At 39.0% G+C, this 14,207-nt stretch overlaps 4 protein-coding genes across 6 annotated transcripts in view; 3 read left to right on the plus strand and 1 right to left on the minus strand.

Moving 5' to 3' along the window:
• Nucleotides 1-4,106: 4,106 nt before the first annotated feature.
• Nucleotides 4,107-4,395, minus strand: LOC128258388 (uncharacterized; the record flags this gene model as incomplete). The annotated part of the gene is given in 2 exon segments (XM_052989976.1): nucleotides 4,107-4,319; nucleotides 4,321-4,395. Coding segments are annotated over 2 exon segments (288 nt in total), but the record flags the coding sequence as incomplete, so codon positions are not given.
• Nucleotides 4,318-5,059, plus strand: LOC128258325 (uncharacterized). The gene is made up of 2 exons (XM_052989884.1): nucleotides 4,318-4,787; nucleotides 4,845-5,059. The coding sequence occupies exons 1-2, from the start codon at nucleotides 4,706-4,708 to the stop codon at nucleotides 5,018-5,020; spliced, it is 258 nt and encodes an 85-aa protein (XP_052845844.1). The 5' UTR covers nucleotides 4,318-4,705; the 3' UTR covers nucleotides 5,021-5,059.
• A 1,135-nt stretch (nucleotides 5,060-6,194) lies between these two features.
• The window catches only part of LOC128258058 (uncharacterized), a 59,428-nt gene continuing 51,415 nt past the window's right edge, over nucleotides 6,195-14,207 (plus strand). Inside the window, exons 1-6 of one of the 3 annotated variants that reach the window (XM_052989438.1) lie at nucleotides 6,195-6,800; nucleotides 6,852-7,014; nucleotides 7,082-7,555; nucleotides 7,965-8,121; nucleotides 8,187-8,381; nucleotides 8,452-8,565. The gene's annotated coding sequence lies outside the window, so the exon portion shown is untranslated. Of the gene's footprint in view, nucleotides 7,019-7,081; nucleotides 7,556-7,839; nucleotides 7,919-7,964; nucleotides 8,122-8,186; nucleotides 8,382-8,451; nucleotides 8,566-14,207 lie in introns of those variants that run through there. The other 2 variants (XM_052989440.1, XM_052989439.1) reach the window with 2 other exon arrangements.
• Nucleotides 6,351-8,125, plus strand: LOC128258391 (probable G-protein coupled receptor Mth-like 6). Its single transcript, XM_052989977.1, has 4 exons — nucleotides 6,351-6,354; nucleotides 6,421-6,800; nucleotides 7,303-7,555; nucleotides 7,965-8,125. Exons 1-4 carry the CDS (start codon nucleotides 6,351-6,353, stop codon nucleotides 8,123-8,125), a joined length of 798 nt encoding a protein of 265 aa, XP_052845937.1.

The following is a 14,207-nucleotide window of genomic DNA, read 5'->3' on the forward strand; positions in this document are numbered from 1 at the left end:
TTAGTTTACTATCCTCCTAATTTATCTCCAATTGTTTTAGACTTGCTTAAGAGTGTTCTGAACTTTCTGGCATAAGTCGTTTTCCCAAGGTAAGCACATTTCGAAATTGCCTCCGCGCGACTTCAAATTAAAAGTTAAATAAGCGCAGCTGGCAAATGGCAGTGTGGGCAAATGAGATGGGGAATACGAGCAACGTTTAATGAAAAGCAATTAATCGCTTTATGTTAAACACACACTGAATCGGTGGAAAGGGGGAATGGAAGAGGCAAGCGGGAGCCCGTCTGCTGTGCAAACAGATAAAAGCGCAAAATTGTTGACACTGTCAAGAGCTGGAATAATAATAACAAAAATTATAACAAAACGCCGCTTTTGTTTTCGTATGCTTGTCAAACAGAATTTCCAACAGCATTTCCAACAGCTAGCTGCTACATATAAGTTTTTCAATCAGCTTCCACCAATGAGTGCAATTATTCACATAAAATAAGCGCTTTTCATAATCAGATTTGCGAAACGGAATGTGACAAAAGCAGAGATTTATATCTCTATTTATAACCCATTCGCTGTCCCCCTGTCTGCCTGTCTGATTCGGTGACGTTTACGCAAAAAGTTGATGAATGCCACGAACGAAAACCGAAAAGTTGGCATCAAGTCAAAGGCAAAAGTCGCAAGGACAAAGTTTCGCAAGCCATAAATAATACATATAACAAGCACAACAACAGCAGGGACAAACAACATTGCAGACAGCGCGTAATTTTAATTATTATGAACTCTGAAATGCGCCAAATTAGAGATTCATTGGGCTCGACAAGAGGGCGGGGTCACAGCCAATTAGGGGGGAGAAGCAGCGAATCACACAATGCCAAAACTTTTCCCCTCGCAATGAACTTTCGCCACAGTTCATTTGTGTCAGTACGTTGTCTCACTTTCAAACGTACTTGTGAGTCATAGCTAGGGTCAAAATAGTGGCGACGTAAATAGTGCTTACCACGACATTAAAATACTTTGTCGTCGACATATATTATTTTAATAAAATATTTTGTATTGCAGCTAATTCATAATGCGTTTTTTGAGTAGAAAAATTACAAGTTGATGCATTTTTTTCTATATCTAACTAGAATAAGCCACATACTTTACAGTGGTAACTAATATAAATTACAAAATATGTACATAATAATTCTTAAGAACTAAGTTTGACAGTCTGTTGCCAAAAAAATATTTTTTTTTCAAATTAAATGTTACAGAATTAGTTGGTTAACACATAAACCACCTTCTTGAAATTTATATATAAATTATATAGAAAGCAAGTCCACTGCTAGGGAAAGGCAATTGTATTATTTTGTTATTGTGCCTATGAACATTGTTGTTTATGTTGTGTGAACTTAACTTCAGTCCTGATAAAAGAATCGGTAAGAGTTTTATGTATAAATCTCTTTTCAAGTGTTAGGGATTGTCAAATGAATGAAACAACCTCTTTAATTGAGTTCTGAATTAAAAATGTTATATTTTTTCAAATATTTATTTAAGTAACAGATCGTAAATGACGGCTCTTGATCGATTGCACAGAGCTCATAAAGTCTTATACTATATGACTATTTGTGGTCTTTTGAACACAATTTTAAGAGTTCGCATTGCTATTCTGGTGACCTCAACTGTAGGCACTCAAATGCTTGAATTCTGTTCCAAGCCTTGCACTCAAAAGCAGGCAATAGAAATTTGATCTTACTGCTTTTTGCGCTCGCAAGTAGGCAATGCTAATTGCAGACCGCGCAATTTGCCCATGTGTGACTATAGATGTGTGTGTGAGTGTGTGTGTTGTGTGCTCAATATCAAATTCATGTAAATTTAATTACGCATGCCTGCCTCGTGCTTAGATATGGATTCGTGGGTGGGGACCTGAGTTATCGGGCGGCGGGGGTGCTGGTGGCCCAATCTTGTAGCCGATGTTTACGCATATTTGATTTCACTTGCAGACACATGGCCGCACCGCACCGCCTAATTAAATTGTTTATTTCCCCCAGCAGAACAACACAACAGCTGAAGGATTATGCAAAGGTGGGCGTGGACCCTGGGGCGGAGTAAAGTGTAGTTGTTTTAGCATCAAAGTTGCATGTTAATTTCAAACAGGGTTTCGTCATTTGGAAACTTTCTGGGGGAAAACTATTTAATCGCTTATTTCGACGGCCTTGCATTTAAGCTGGGAATTTTCCGGACTTAGACTTTGCATTAACTTTTAATGCATCGCAAATTGCTTGCAATTAACGGCACACGGCAATTTTGCTCTTGTACGTTTTGCATTTTGTTCGGAAATCGTAAAAGTAATTTGCAAAGTTTTCCTTCGAGGATTTTTCCAAAAAAAAATAAGGCCAAACGCAAAGTTTATGCAAAGTTTCCGACAAAGTGTTGCCAGCTAAACAAACTGCAGGCGAGATCAGCCACGCCCCCTGCTCCAAAAACGCCCCCGTCTCGAAGTCCTGAAAGATTTCTGTTTTCCTTTTTCGCCCTGACATTGTTTATTGTCAGCAGCGAAAAAGTTGGAACTCCACTCCCGCAGAAAGTTTGCAAGGGAAATGAAATGGAATTCGGGAATATGGATTCGCTGTATGGCACTTCAATACTGTACATACATATATGTGCGGGATCGGCGGGGGCAAGACCCCTATAGAGCTGCCCTTTAAAGTGTTGTTATAAATTGCTGCAGACGTTTTAATTTCGCCCTGCCCCCGAATGCAATCCTCATATATTTCGAGCTCCCGTTTCTACTCCTCCATAGCCGCAAAACTTTACGCATAAACAAAAGCCGGCTTTTGGCCCTTTGGCTCTTCAGCTTTTCAGTTCTTCGCTCTTGGCTCTTAGCTTTTCTGGCGCTGGCAGGCAGCAACCCTTCACATGCTTTTAGCTTCAAAATGAAGCGGTGAAAGCCAAAACTCGTTATCGTTTAATTCAGGCGAACGGCGACCAGGAGAATCCCTGGAAACGAATCCCGCCGAGTCTAACTATTGGCAGCTGTCTTGCGTTGGCGTTCTCCTGTTTCTTTATTTTTTGTATACTTAGAAAGTGTGCACTATCGGTAAAAGTGTAATAGTTAAATGCAGTAAACTGAATTTCTACAATTAAATTTTGCTGACAATAATTCTCAGGTTTTCTTAAAAATTTGAACTCTTTTGTTATTTAAGATAAAAATATTTTTTGTATACTTTAAAAATACGTTTGCAACAATTTTAAGCAAAGGATGGGACACACATATATCGTGTCAACGAAAAATATAGTTTTAAGATGTATTAATAAGTATTAATGTTAGGAAAATATATTTAAATGCAGTAATAAGACCCCTTGTACCCTTTAAAAGTATTTTACAATACATTTATATATTCTTTTTAGAAAATATTAAAATACTACTTATAATAATAAATATATTATACATTTAATAAAAGACATTTCTATACCTTAATAACTTTTTAAAATAAATTTTAGCAATTGGGAGGCATATATGTCGTGTCGAAAATAAATTGTAATTTGGTATTATCAAATTACATATATTTTGCACTGGTAAAATCCTTGGAATGTATAAAAACTTAGATAAAATATTTATAATTTTAGGGAAACTATAGGCCATGAATATAAACTTAGAATCTTAAAAATTTTTATTAAATAACTTTTTTAATTTATCAGTTATTATTTTATTTCAGTGTAACTGATGAACCTCCTTTCTTGTTGTCTTAGCAATGCAACTGACAGCAGCGATGGATGATGGGATACGAGAGGCGGTGAAACGGATAGCAACTGCTTTTTGACGTTTGACAGGCTGCTCTCCAATCTCTGGCCCCCCAAAATCCACACCCATTTCCTTTTTCCCAATTGTCGTTTCTTACTGCCGCCCGCTTGATGCGCTTTTGTTGCAACTTTCGAGCGAATATTTGCATAATGCAGCTTGATTGATGTTTGCATTGGGGCCAGGGGAGGGGGTCTGCTATTGGTAATGAAAAGCGGGCTGAGACTAAGACCCAGTGCTGGCCAAGATTGAAAGGGCGAAGGGTGGTGCGATAGCCAGATGACGACAATGACAACAATTCACAAACTTGTAAACACATCACCAGGCGCCTCCATATTTACTCGGCTCGGTTCGGTGAGGAGTACTCCAGGATTCCGGCGAGGATGTCGGTGCAAAAACATCGACATCGACATCGCCATCAAATGGCAGCCGTAAGTAGCACAAGGCAACACCGCAGCAACATTTGTTGCCGCTGTTGAGTGCAAATAGTTTTGGGTTTTTGCTGCTGCTCCAGATGCCTTCGTTTCGTCACTTCCTCGCAGTTCCTGGTCGGTCCTGGTCGGTCCTGGCTTACTGTGGATTCCCACCCATCCAAACAAGCAGCTGGCAGCCAGCCAGAGCAGTTGGAAAATCCAAAAGGACCGGCATTAGATGGTTGTAGCAGTTGGCAGTGGGCTCTGTCTTTCTTTACCAGCATTCGCAAACACAACACAGTTTCCTTTTGTATTCCAATCGCACTTGCCGCACAAAGTAAACTGAACAGGAATCCAATAGATTGCATAACCAATCGAAAGGGCATATAAATTATGGAGCTCAGGGCAAAAGCCTTACATAAGTTGGCATATTCAACTAGAACAAACCAATTTTCACCGCTTGCCTTATTTAAATATCCAATTATTCAGCAAGTATTCCATATCTTGATTTAGTTACTTCACAATGATCGTCCAGACTGTTATTTTTTGTTTACTTTTGACATTTAGGGCTTGCTTGTTACATGAACGTCAATACAAGCCTCTGCGTAAGTTGAAACACTTTTCTGCGGCTCGGAAATAAATAGAAACATTTTGTTTTTTAGGTTGTGCGGAAACCAATATAAACCAAACCCGATCTTCGCTTCTAGCCACTTGCCTAGAGGCCAAAGAATGCTATATCATAAGGCCTGTAGGAGATTGTGACAATAATGAAGTGTGTTGTGTGAAGAAATATGATTTTCAAATTGAAGAAAATGAATTGATTGATCCAATAGAATAGTATTAAATAACAAATAAAAATCATATAGTTTTAAATTTACATTTTTGTCGATATATATGTCAAAGCACGAAGTTCGATGTTCACGGTTCTGTGCCCCCTGTTTATAGAAGGCCCCAAGGCAGCCTCATTGACTTGGAGTCAAAGGACCTGTTTCTGCTCCTCCCTTGGCGTTCTGGCAGCTTATTAAATGCACCCGAGCGAGACATCAAAAGCCCCTCCAACCGCAACCAAAGTGAGTTAAGGGGGCGGGCGGCGAACTCTCCGCCTCCTGCTGATGTTTATTAAATACTTGCACCACGTCGTGTGTTGGCCATGCCCATTTCCACTGGGAGACGGCAAGTCGGGCCCGGTAGTTACTTCATGGCTTAGTGCATTCCTGCAATTCATGCAATATTTCAATTTTGCGTTTACCAGTTGCGACGACAGCAAGTGTTTTGGTCCACCCTGAATACTTCATTGGCCGCAGGGTGGAACACGTGGAGGTTGAGGGGGGAATGGGGAGTCTGGCAGCCATGGCAACCTTTGAACCGAAATTAAAACCAAACAAATGTCACGCCAGCAACGCAGCAAATGTCTCGTTTCTGCCGGGTTTTCCCACGTTTCCCACTTTTCCCTCTGGCTGCCTGGAAAACACCCATTCGCCCTGTTGACTTAATGCAGAAATTGCAAATTTCGCGTTACAGCACTGCGTAGGAAGCCAATACGAAGTCAGCTAACTTATTTTTAACCAGCATTTATATGCAAGAGAAGAGTGTTGGCATTTAAATGTTCGGATGACATTGGCCTCTGCTGGAAATGGCTGTTGTTATTGCATAAGCAATTTATTGGCATAAATTAAAGACAGCTACAAGCAAATGGAAAGAAAACTCTGGCTGGCTAGCGGTGCTAGTAAAAGTCTGAAAGTTGTAATAATTCAGAACTTTGATAAATTAAATGCTTCAATACCTCTCCATAAAAGAACTATATTATAAATGACCCTACACAACGAGGCAGTTTTTTTTTTCTTATGCAATCTTTTGCCACTTACTTTATTAGCGTTCAGCTTCAATTCTCATATTCCTTCGATAAAACTAATAAAATGACGTCAACATTTGCTTTTGAATGTTATAACATTCAAAAGCAAATGTTGACGTCATTTTATTATCTTACAACTTCAAAACTAGTTTCGTAAATATAAATGTCTTAAAATGCCAATTATCGTGCCTATGATCCCTGGAGAGCATGAGCAATGAGTGCTTATCGGCTGCAAAGTCCGTCGGTTCCAAAATAAAACTATATATTTGGAAACTTATGCTATCAAGAGTCAGTCCAGTTTTGATAACCGTATCAAATGGGTGCGAAATTGTTCAGTTTAGTGCTCGTGCTACAGATTCTGAATAAATCTTGCGGAATTATTCCAGGGTGCAATTACGCAGATACTGTGGACATATCACACGTTCCACTGACAAATGGATCCTATAATTACCATGGCCTCCAAATACCCGTCCACTTGACGGGAATCTATGACTTTGAGCATCTGGTGGGCGGAAACGAGAGGCGTGTGAAAAGACATCTAAGGGCCTGTGTCTGTAAACTGAGACCCTGTATGCGAGTCTGCTGCCCACGAAATCAGATATCGGAAAACGGCGAGTGCAGTGATAAAGTGAAGAAGGAGCTAGCTGAGGTCCAACCAACGATCGAGAAGCGAATTTTTATCACCAATATTGCCGTGCAAAGTGATCTGTTTGGATTTTGCGACGAGTTTTTTGACCTGTCAGATGATGAGCTCATAATGTTCGAGGTTTGCCTTTCAATTTTCCATTGGTTTCCTAGTCTAATTAGAGCCCTTTAGGATGGAAATTTCGGTATTCAATCCCAAAACTTTACCATGAACAAAGAGTCTTTCTGCCTCTATGTCAATCAGTATTCATCAGACCTTTCAAAGCGTGTGTTAGTTGTTAGACACAAGTGCCATGATTACGAAAATTGGCAGGAGGCGATTCTAGAAATTACAAGTAGGTATAAATCTAATAAAAAACCAAAACGTTTGAACTTTTTTAATATATGATTCTTTATTACAAGTCGTCGTGATTTCGCTGGTATGCAATATCCTTACGATCGCTGTGTATCTCATAAATAGAAACCGGAATATGAACTTTATTTGCTATGTAATCTGCGTGACCATGCACCACCTTATGTGGATTTTGACTAAATATGCGAATTTATTGAACGAGACCTGCACTATAGCAGGTTAGTTATTGAAATTTAATACGTTCCATCATAACATCAATGGTCTCTTGCAGGTTACACTAAGATATTTCTTTGCAGTGGGTTCAATTCTCTGGCTTTTTGTTGTCAGTCATCGCACGAGAAAGGGATTGACGTCGATGAGTCTAAATGATCCTCGTTATCGGTTCCGGGCCTACTCCGTATATGTTTGGGGCTCAACGACTTTCCTGACCGCTGTCGTTATTCTAACCGATCGGATATGGGGCAATGATTTGTCTACACTTAAATGGACCCCGTCTGTTGGTTTCGCTCAGTGCTGGCTGTATCGTAAGTTTTGATTGGAAAGGTGCTGCCAACTGATCCTCTTCCCGAACAGATTTTTTTTTAAATTTTGGGAACAGTAGATCAAGAGTAACTTTGGTGTGCTTAACACGCTTTTATTAAATAATTATTGATCGTATCGAAATTTCCCTTTTGTACACATAAGAAAAACCTGCCGTTTAATCTATCTAAGTGAAACTTTCGCAATGATTTAAACCTTGACGGGTAGGTATATATGAAAATACTTTTAAGCCATTAAGCTTAATTATATATCTATATATTACAGCTGCAAGGTTATATATCAATCGGCTTACCAAAGTTTGCTATTTTTTTCCTATGTTTTAAAAAACTAACAGCGCTTAAATTGAGGTATGTTTTTTTTTGGTATAAACATTATTTTACTTTTTATTTTCAGGTAATAGCTCGGGTATGTTAATCTTTTTTATTGGACCAATCCTGGTCCTGTGCAACATCAATGGGGTTATTCTTATCCTCACGATCATTAACATGTGGAAAACGGAAAGAAAAGTGAAAAAATCAATTAGGGTTAAGCTGAGCTCGGCGAGCCAGACGTAAGAATGATATACTTTATAATTCATAAGTGACAGTTTTCATGCAAAGTACATTCAAATTACAGGTACCTACATTTTCTTCGAATTGGTGTCATGATGGGCGTGACTTGGATTTTGGATATAGTTCCCTATTTTTTTCGAGGAAACGCACTTTTGCAACAGGTTCTTTGGATCGCCTACTACTACCATTTGTCCTTGGGTATAGTGATTTTTGTGCTCTTCGTCCTTAAGCGAAGAACGCTTCGAATTCTCATGAAAAGGTAGTACAAGTACAGCTGTATAAAAATAGTTACATAATATAATTCAGTCAGCTTATTATTCTTTTACCAGACTTCGAGTAACAAGGATCAGCCCACTTATCGATGTTTAGAGAAAGCTGCTAACCAAAACTAACTAGCAATTTATTATTATAAATTCTGTAATTAAGAAACAATACTTTTTAAGGTAAGAACTATTTAAATTCATATAAATCGAGTAGAATTTATTACATTAAGTAATCGTCAACCTGGTTTGCTGAAATCAGAAAAAAATGTTTTTGAATATTTGAAGTTAATATTTTAATGTAAATATTAAAAGTTATAATTAAATAGTAGTTAGTAAATGTTAGTTATTATCTGTCACGTATTTCATTATGATTTCTTACTTTTGCGATCCTCCAGCCATTCTCGTGTCGTTAATGTTTACTGTTTGCATAATTTGGCATGTCTGCCTCTACTGGGCTCCTCTTGAGTTTTCCACATTTCCTTCGCCGCCTTCTGGGAAAACACATTAACGGAACTCACTTTCGCATAATGAAATTTTTGAACAGGGAGAGCGGGTCGGAAATTTATGATGCCTTGCCACGTGAAACAGGCCACAAAGGCCAAAAATCATTTTTCATTTGGAAGCAAACATTGAAATTGTTTGCTTGGCGGCTGTTAATTATGGTGTAGGCTATTAACTAAACGCAGCCCAAGGCCGCAGGATCTTGGCTAATAGATGTTGCCATTTGAGAGTGTTCTGAACATGCGCCTGACTTTGGGCACAATTGCATGTGACACTTTTGGCGCAACAATTTCTGCCACAAATTGCTGCAGTTTTCATGAAACATTTTTAGACCGTTTACATCGGCTTACCTCCCCTCTAGCACTCTCATTCCATTTCCCATCTGGCGCCATTTACAAGTCACATTAATCAATTTCCCCGGCGCCTGTCAGCAGCAGCAGCCTCGGAAAAGCCCCATTCCCATCCTCAAAACTGGCAAAAGACTCGGCCAGACCAAGCGAAACCGAAAGCTAAAAGCAGCCTCATGGGCAAGGTTTCAGTTTCCATTGTGTGTTTTCCTGGCTTATGCACAGTAACATGACGGGGAAATAAATATGCAAAATTTATTAAGCTGAAAAAAATACAAATACTATTTTCATCTTCTTTTTAAGACATTTAAATGTTATTTTTGACTACAGTTTTTTAAGAACTATGTTTCTTAATGTTTATATGTTTATACCAGTTGTTCATGAAGAAAAGAACCCTTCGTTGTTTCAACATTGTCCATACTTTAATTAAAAATACGTCTTTAATATTTGATTAAATTAGACACTTGGCATGATGGCACTTCTATCTCCTTAAATAATTTAATTAAAATAATTGTTCATCAACGTTAGAATATATAGATATTTCTCTGTGTGTTGTGTGTGAATTATACCAACTCCTGCAGCTAGGAGCTCAGATCTGGTGTGGTGCATTTCTGGTCCAGCGCCAGTTAAAACTTAATTAAAACCATAACAAAACAAATGCTGCCAAACAAGTACAAAAACCAAAAAAAAAAAAATGATTAAAAATAGAGGCTGCAAAGAGGAAAACATTTTACTCGGAAGCCCCGGAATAAAGTTTATGGCCAGAAACTTGGCGTTGGTCCGACTAAATCTTTGCCGCTGAACTTGCACTTCTCCTTGTTGTTGCCATTTTTGTTGCTTAAATGCAAAAATGCCAAAACACAGGGTGGGGGGGTGTGTGGGAAAGTATGAGGAAGAGCACTGCTCAGCAAACATTTTCATTTACACACATGGATGCAATTAAAGCGAGAATGGGTTTAGTATTGTTCGACCGCTATCCATCCCCTTTCCTTTCGCCATTTCTCCTCTCAACGTGTCGTTAGTTCTTTTGTGCATTTGAAATTTAATTAACACGCACACAAAAAAAACCAACACACTCACACAAAAATGTAGGGCGGAGAAAAAGATAGGAAACAACAAGTGACAGCAAAAAATGGCAGCAACAAAAACTAATAAAAACTCATTTCAAACAGTTTTTGATGAGCCAGGGGGCAACCAGGAGGGGGGGGGTGTCAGAGGAGCTCCAGAGTTCCAGGACCGGACAGGACAAAAAAGGACACTCCCCAGTGCTAATTCAGCGCAGCGCCTTGCCTGTTGCCATTGTCCCAGCGATGATGGCGGAAATGGAAGAAAATGGCGTACCAAGCAGCTTCCGCTCTTGTCTCCATCTTCTTTTCGCCCCGCCATAATGAATGTCAACTTTGCTGTAAGCTATATTCCATCGAGCAGCTAAGGGAACTGGCAACTAAGTTGTTCTTCGCCTTAAACTTGAAAATGAATCACTTACATTAACGACCAAGTTTTATTACCAATTAAGGCGGCCCAGAGACAAAGCATTCTGTTATATTTGTAAGCAGTCCAGGTGCATCCTCTGATTCAATCAACTATGCTATTAAATTATAAAATGAAAATTGCATAATGGCAGAACTTTCGTTTATGGCTCAGACATTAAGCCCATAAAAGCCAGCTTACAAGTGCAGGGAATATGTTAGGAGACAAACGTGGTTGGGGGAAATGTAACTGAGCCCCAAAGGTCATAAAAGTCAAAGAGTTTTAAGGTAACATGAACTGAAAGATGGGGCTCAAGAGAAGCAGATTTTTATACTGCACGGAACCATTTTTGCCGGTGGTAAGCCATTTTAAACTAAATCCCACCTTTAATACAGAATATATTTGTTTTTCGAAACAAATACAATATCTCTTCGTTCATTTTAAACTATATTTAAAATATCGAAAAAAAATGTGTGTTAAACGTTATATTTGATCCCACAAATTGCCATGTTTATATTAGTTTGCTTAAAAAGTCAATGTTTCGGCTTAAACCGCAGCATTCATTATGTGTCAGCTTAAAGCACATAATGAAACAAGAAGAAGGAATGTGGAGAGGGGGACAGAAAATACTTACGTCAAAGTATAAAGGACAACTGGTTAATTTCACGCCTCATGATTTTGAATAATTAATAATTAAAATCCGTCAGTGGAAAATATAAAAAGGAAAATGGATTATTAAATAGGTTTTGCTACAGTTTCAGGTTCAGCGTGTTTCAAGATATTATAAAATTAATATTCTGAAACATAAAATAGTCAATGAAACGCCATACCTTTGACCTGCTGGCCACAAACCGCAACCACCTGTGAATGTTCATAATTGATGTCCGGAAATTTGATCAGCGAAACGCCATACAAATCCCTTTAAAGCCCAGCCATGGATGCAAGTCGTGTTTAAATGAAGTGTGAAATTTGAGAATTTAAGTCGTTCCAGAATAGTTTGTATTCGAGTTTGAATTGGGACGGAATGATTGAAATGGGTGGAGATGGTCAGCATGCGAGGAGAAAAGAAGCCGAACCAAACACGCGATGCCATCGCCACTCTATTCCACAACACACAAACAGCAGCTGTTAAAAATTAAATCGCTTTTCATTATTTATACGCTCTGATTTTCAGCAAGCTTAAGTCAGAAAGGAAAAGGGAGCGAATGCAGGCGAAATCCCTGTTGCTGGTTGCTGGTCAGAGTTGCTATGGTCATGCACATCCGCAGGACAGACCCAAAAAATCCTGATGCGAGTAAGAGGGCAGGATGTGGAGTCATGTCTGTGCGCAGAGCCAAATATTTGCTGCGCTGAACGGTTTCCATTGGACTTTTATGAACATTTTGACGATTTCGATTTTCAAAAGTCAATATTTACACATCGTCTCTCCGTGTTGCCCCCGATTAAGTTCCTCCGCGCCCCTCCCCTTGCAGAGGTCCTCTTGTTCCGATTTTCTGTAGTTTATTGGATGTGCAGTTAACCAAAATAAATCGTATATCGGATTTTGCATTGAAGCCGGGTTGGTCGGACTGAAAATACTGCGGAGTGGACCGGGCGCTGTAAACCGCTTAGAGAAAATTACTCATACGCCGAGTGGACCGCTGAAAATTGAGATTTACCAATATATATTCTTTTACCCGTTCATTTTTCGAACTCGACCCCACAATCCGCCCTTATTGGCTGCCATTCGCTAAGCATTTGACCCACTTTCTAGTTGGTTTTCTCCCGCAGCTTCACTGCATCATCTTCAGCATAATAAGCTGCTCCCTGGCCCAGTTTCAGACGCTTCTAGCTTGTCATTTTCAATTTGGCTAATCGACACACTCGCCCCACATTGTTTTCCTGGGCCTGGCCAGCTTTTCCCGGGACTCTACCTCCTGCAATTGTCCCAAATAGTCACGTGACCTGGCACTTTTCTGAGCGCCAGCCAAATTCCGCACTGACCCACATAAAAAAGACACAGCCAAAAATAATAGTAGAACAAGCCATTCAGTTGTTTCTGTCTCTCGACAATCCTGAATAGGTAAAAATAAATGAAAGGATTATGAATATTAATTAAATATTTAGAACTACACCCTTTAAGACATCATCCTGAAATATAAATGGTAATAATTAAATCAATTGTTGCATCATTTTTCTTCTAAAAATAATTTAAAGATTACTAAAACTGAGAAAGATTACAGAAAAGCTATTAAAGTCAAGAATATGCCTTAAATAATTTCCTAGGAGATCCTACAATTTCCATGCTATCTGGTCGAACTAACCGACCCATTTGGCCAACCTCAGGGCATTCGGAATAGCAACCAGGGAGCGCTTACATAAAATACCACAGCGCGGCTGCCGCAAGAATTAATTGAAAAGTGAAAGCCGAAACGAGAGCCCAATTGAAATGGTTTGAGTTGTGTTGAGGCAAGCCGCCAAATTGAAAAGCGCTTTTCACTGGGGCGAGAGCTACAGTTTCACTTTCCCCGCTGACACCGCCTTTCAATCCTCCTCGCCAGCCATAAAAGACTGCAGTGAAATGAACAGCCAGACAAAAGCCGGAGCAGCTGCAGAGGCATCTGCATAATTCATCCGACGAGCAGGATGAGATACCAGTGTACATGGAAAACGTAATTATATCTGGGAAAGCGAGCTCCAACGAGCTGCTCCTGCAGCTGTTCGCATTCAATTAGGAACCACTTGCTGCTGAAATCTAGCGCAAGGCTGAGTCCTGATTTAGACTCCCCCCTTTGCAGCCTTCTCTCCTAATTCGACAAGCCAATTTGTAGCCAATTGCGAGTGCAAAATCAACGGCAATGGCAAAACGCTGGAAAAAAAAATCAAACTTTCAACAACTCGACAACTATGTAAGTGACTGGCCAACAGCAACAACGCGGCCAACAGGCAACAACAACGAAAATTGCTCCACATTGCAATTGAATTATTCGTCGGGGTCGACTGAAATTGCAGTGCAAAATGCGCTCACAAAACTCGCTGCATACACGAAGAAAAAATATGATTCAAGCGAATCTACATTATCTTCACTAAAGTATCAAAAATTAGTTGGTATTTGTCTTTATAAGGATTTCAAATTTATTATATTAAATTTTGGATATTAAAATAAAATTGATATTAATCATAGAATTCTTGGACTGTGATTTCATTTAGGGTTAATAAACCAAGCTATTTTTTATTGGGGTCCACTTCAGACTTGTTTGCTAGAAAGAAAATTTGGATATAAAAATAAATCAGTGTTTGTGCTCTTCGAAAACAAACGCGTTACCATTTCTAACTAAAATTTTAATTAAAAAAAAATTCTTAAAAAAATGGTTCCTGGTGTTCCAATTTTCCATTATGGCTAAAATCTTTGAACTTCATGTCATTTACTTAAAGTTCAATGAGATAAAAACTCTTAAAAATACTTTTTTAACATTTGGTGAAACTACATTTTCTTTTTTTTCTGTGTGGGCAACAGCAAACAGC

This window comes from Drosophila gunungcola (assembly GCF_025200985.1).
Source record: "Drosophila gunungcola strain Sukarami chromosome 3L unlocalized genomic scaffold, Dgunungcola_SK_2 000003F, whole genome shotgun sequence".
Taxonomy (NCBI): Eukaryota; Metazoa; Arthropoda; class Insecta; order Diptera; family Drosophilidae; genus Drosophila; species Drosophila gunungcola.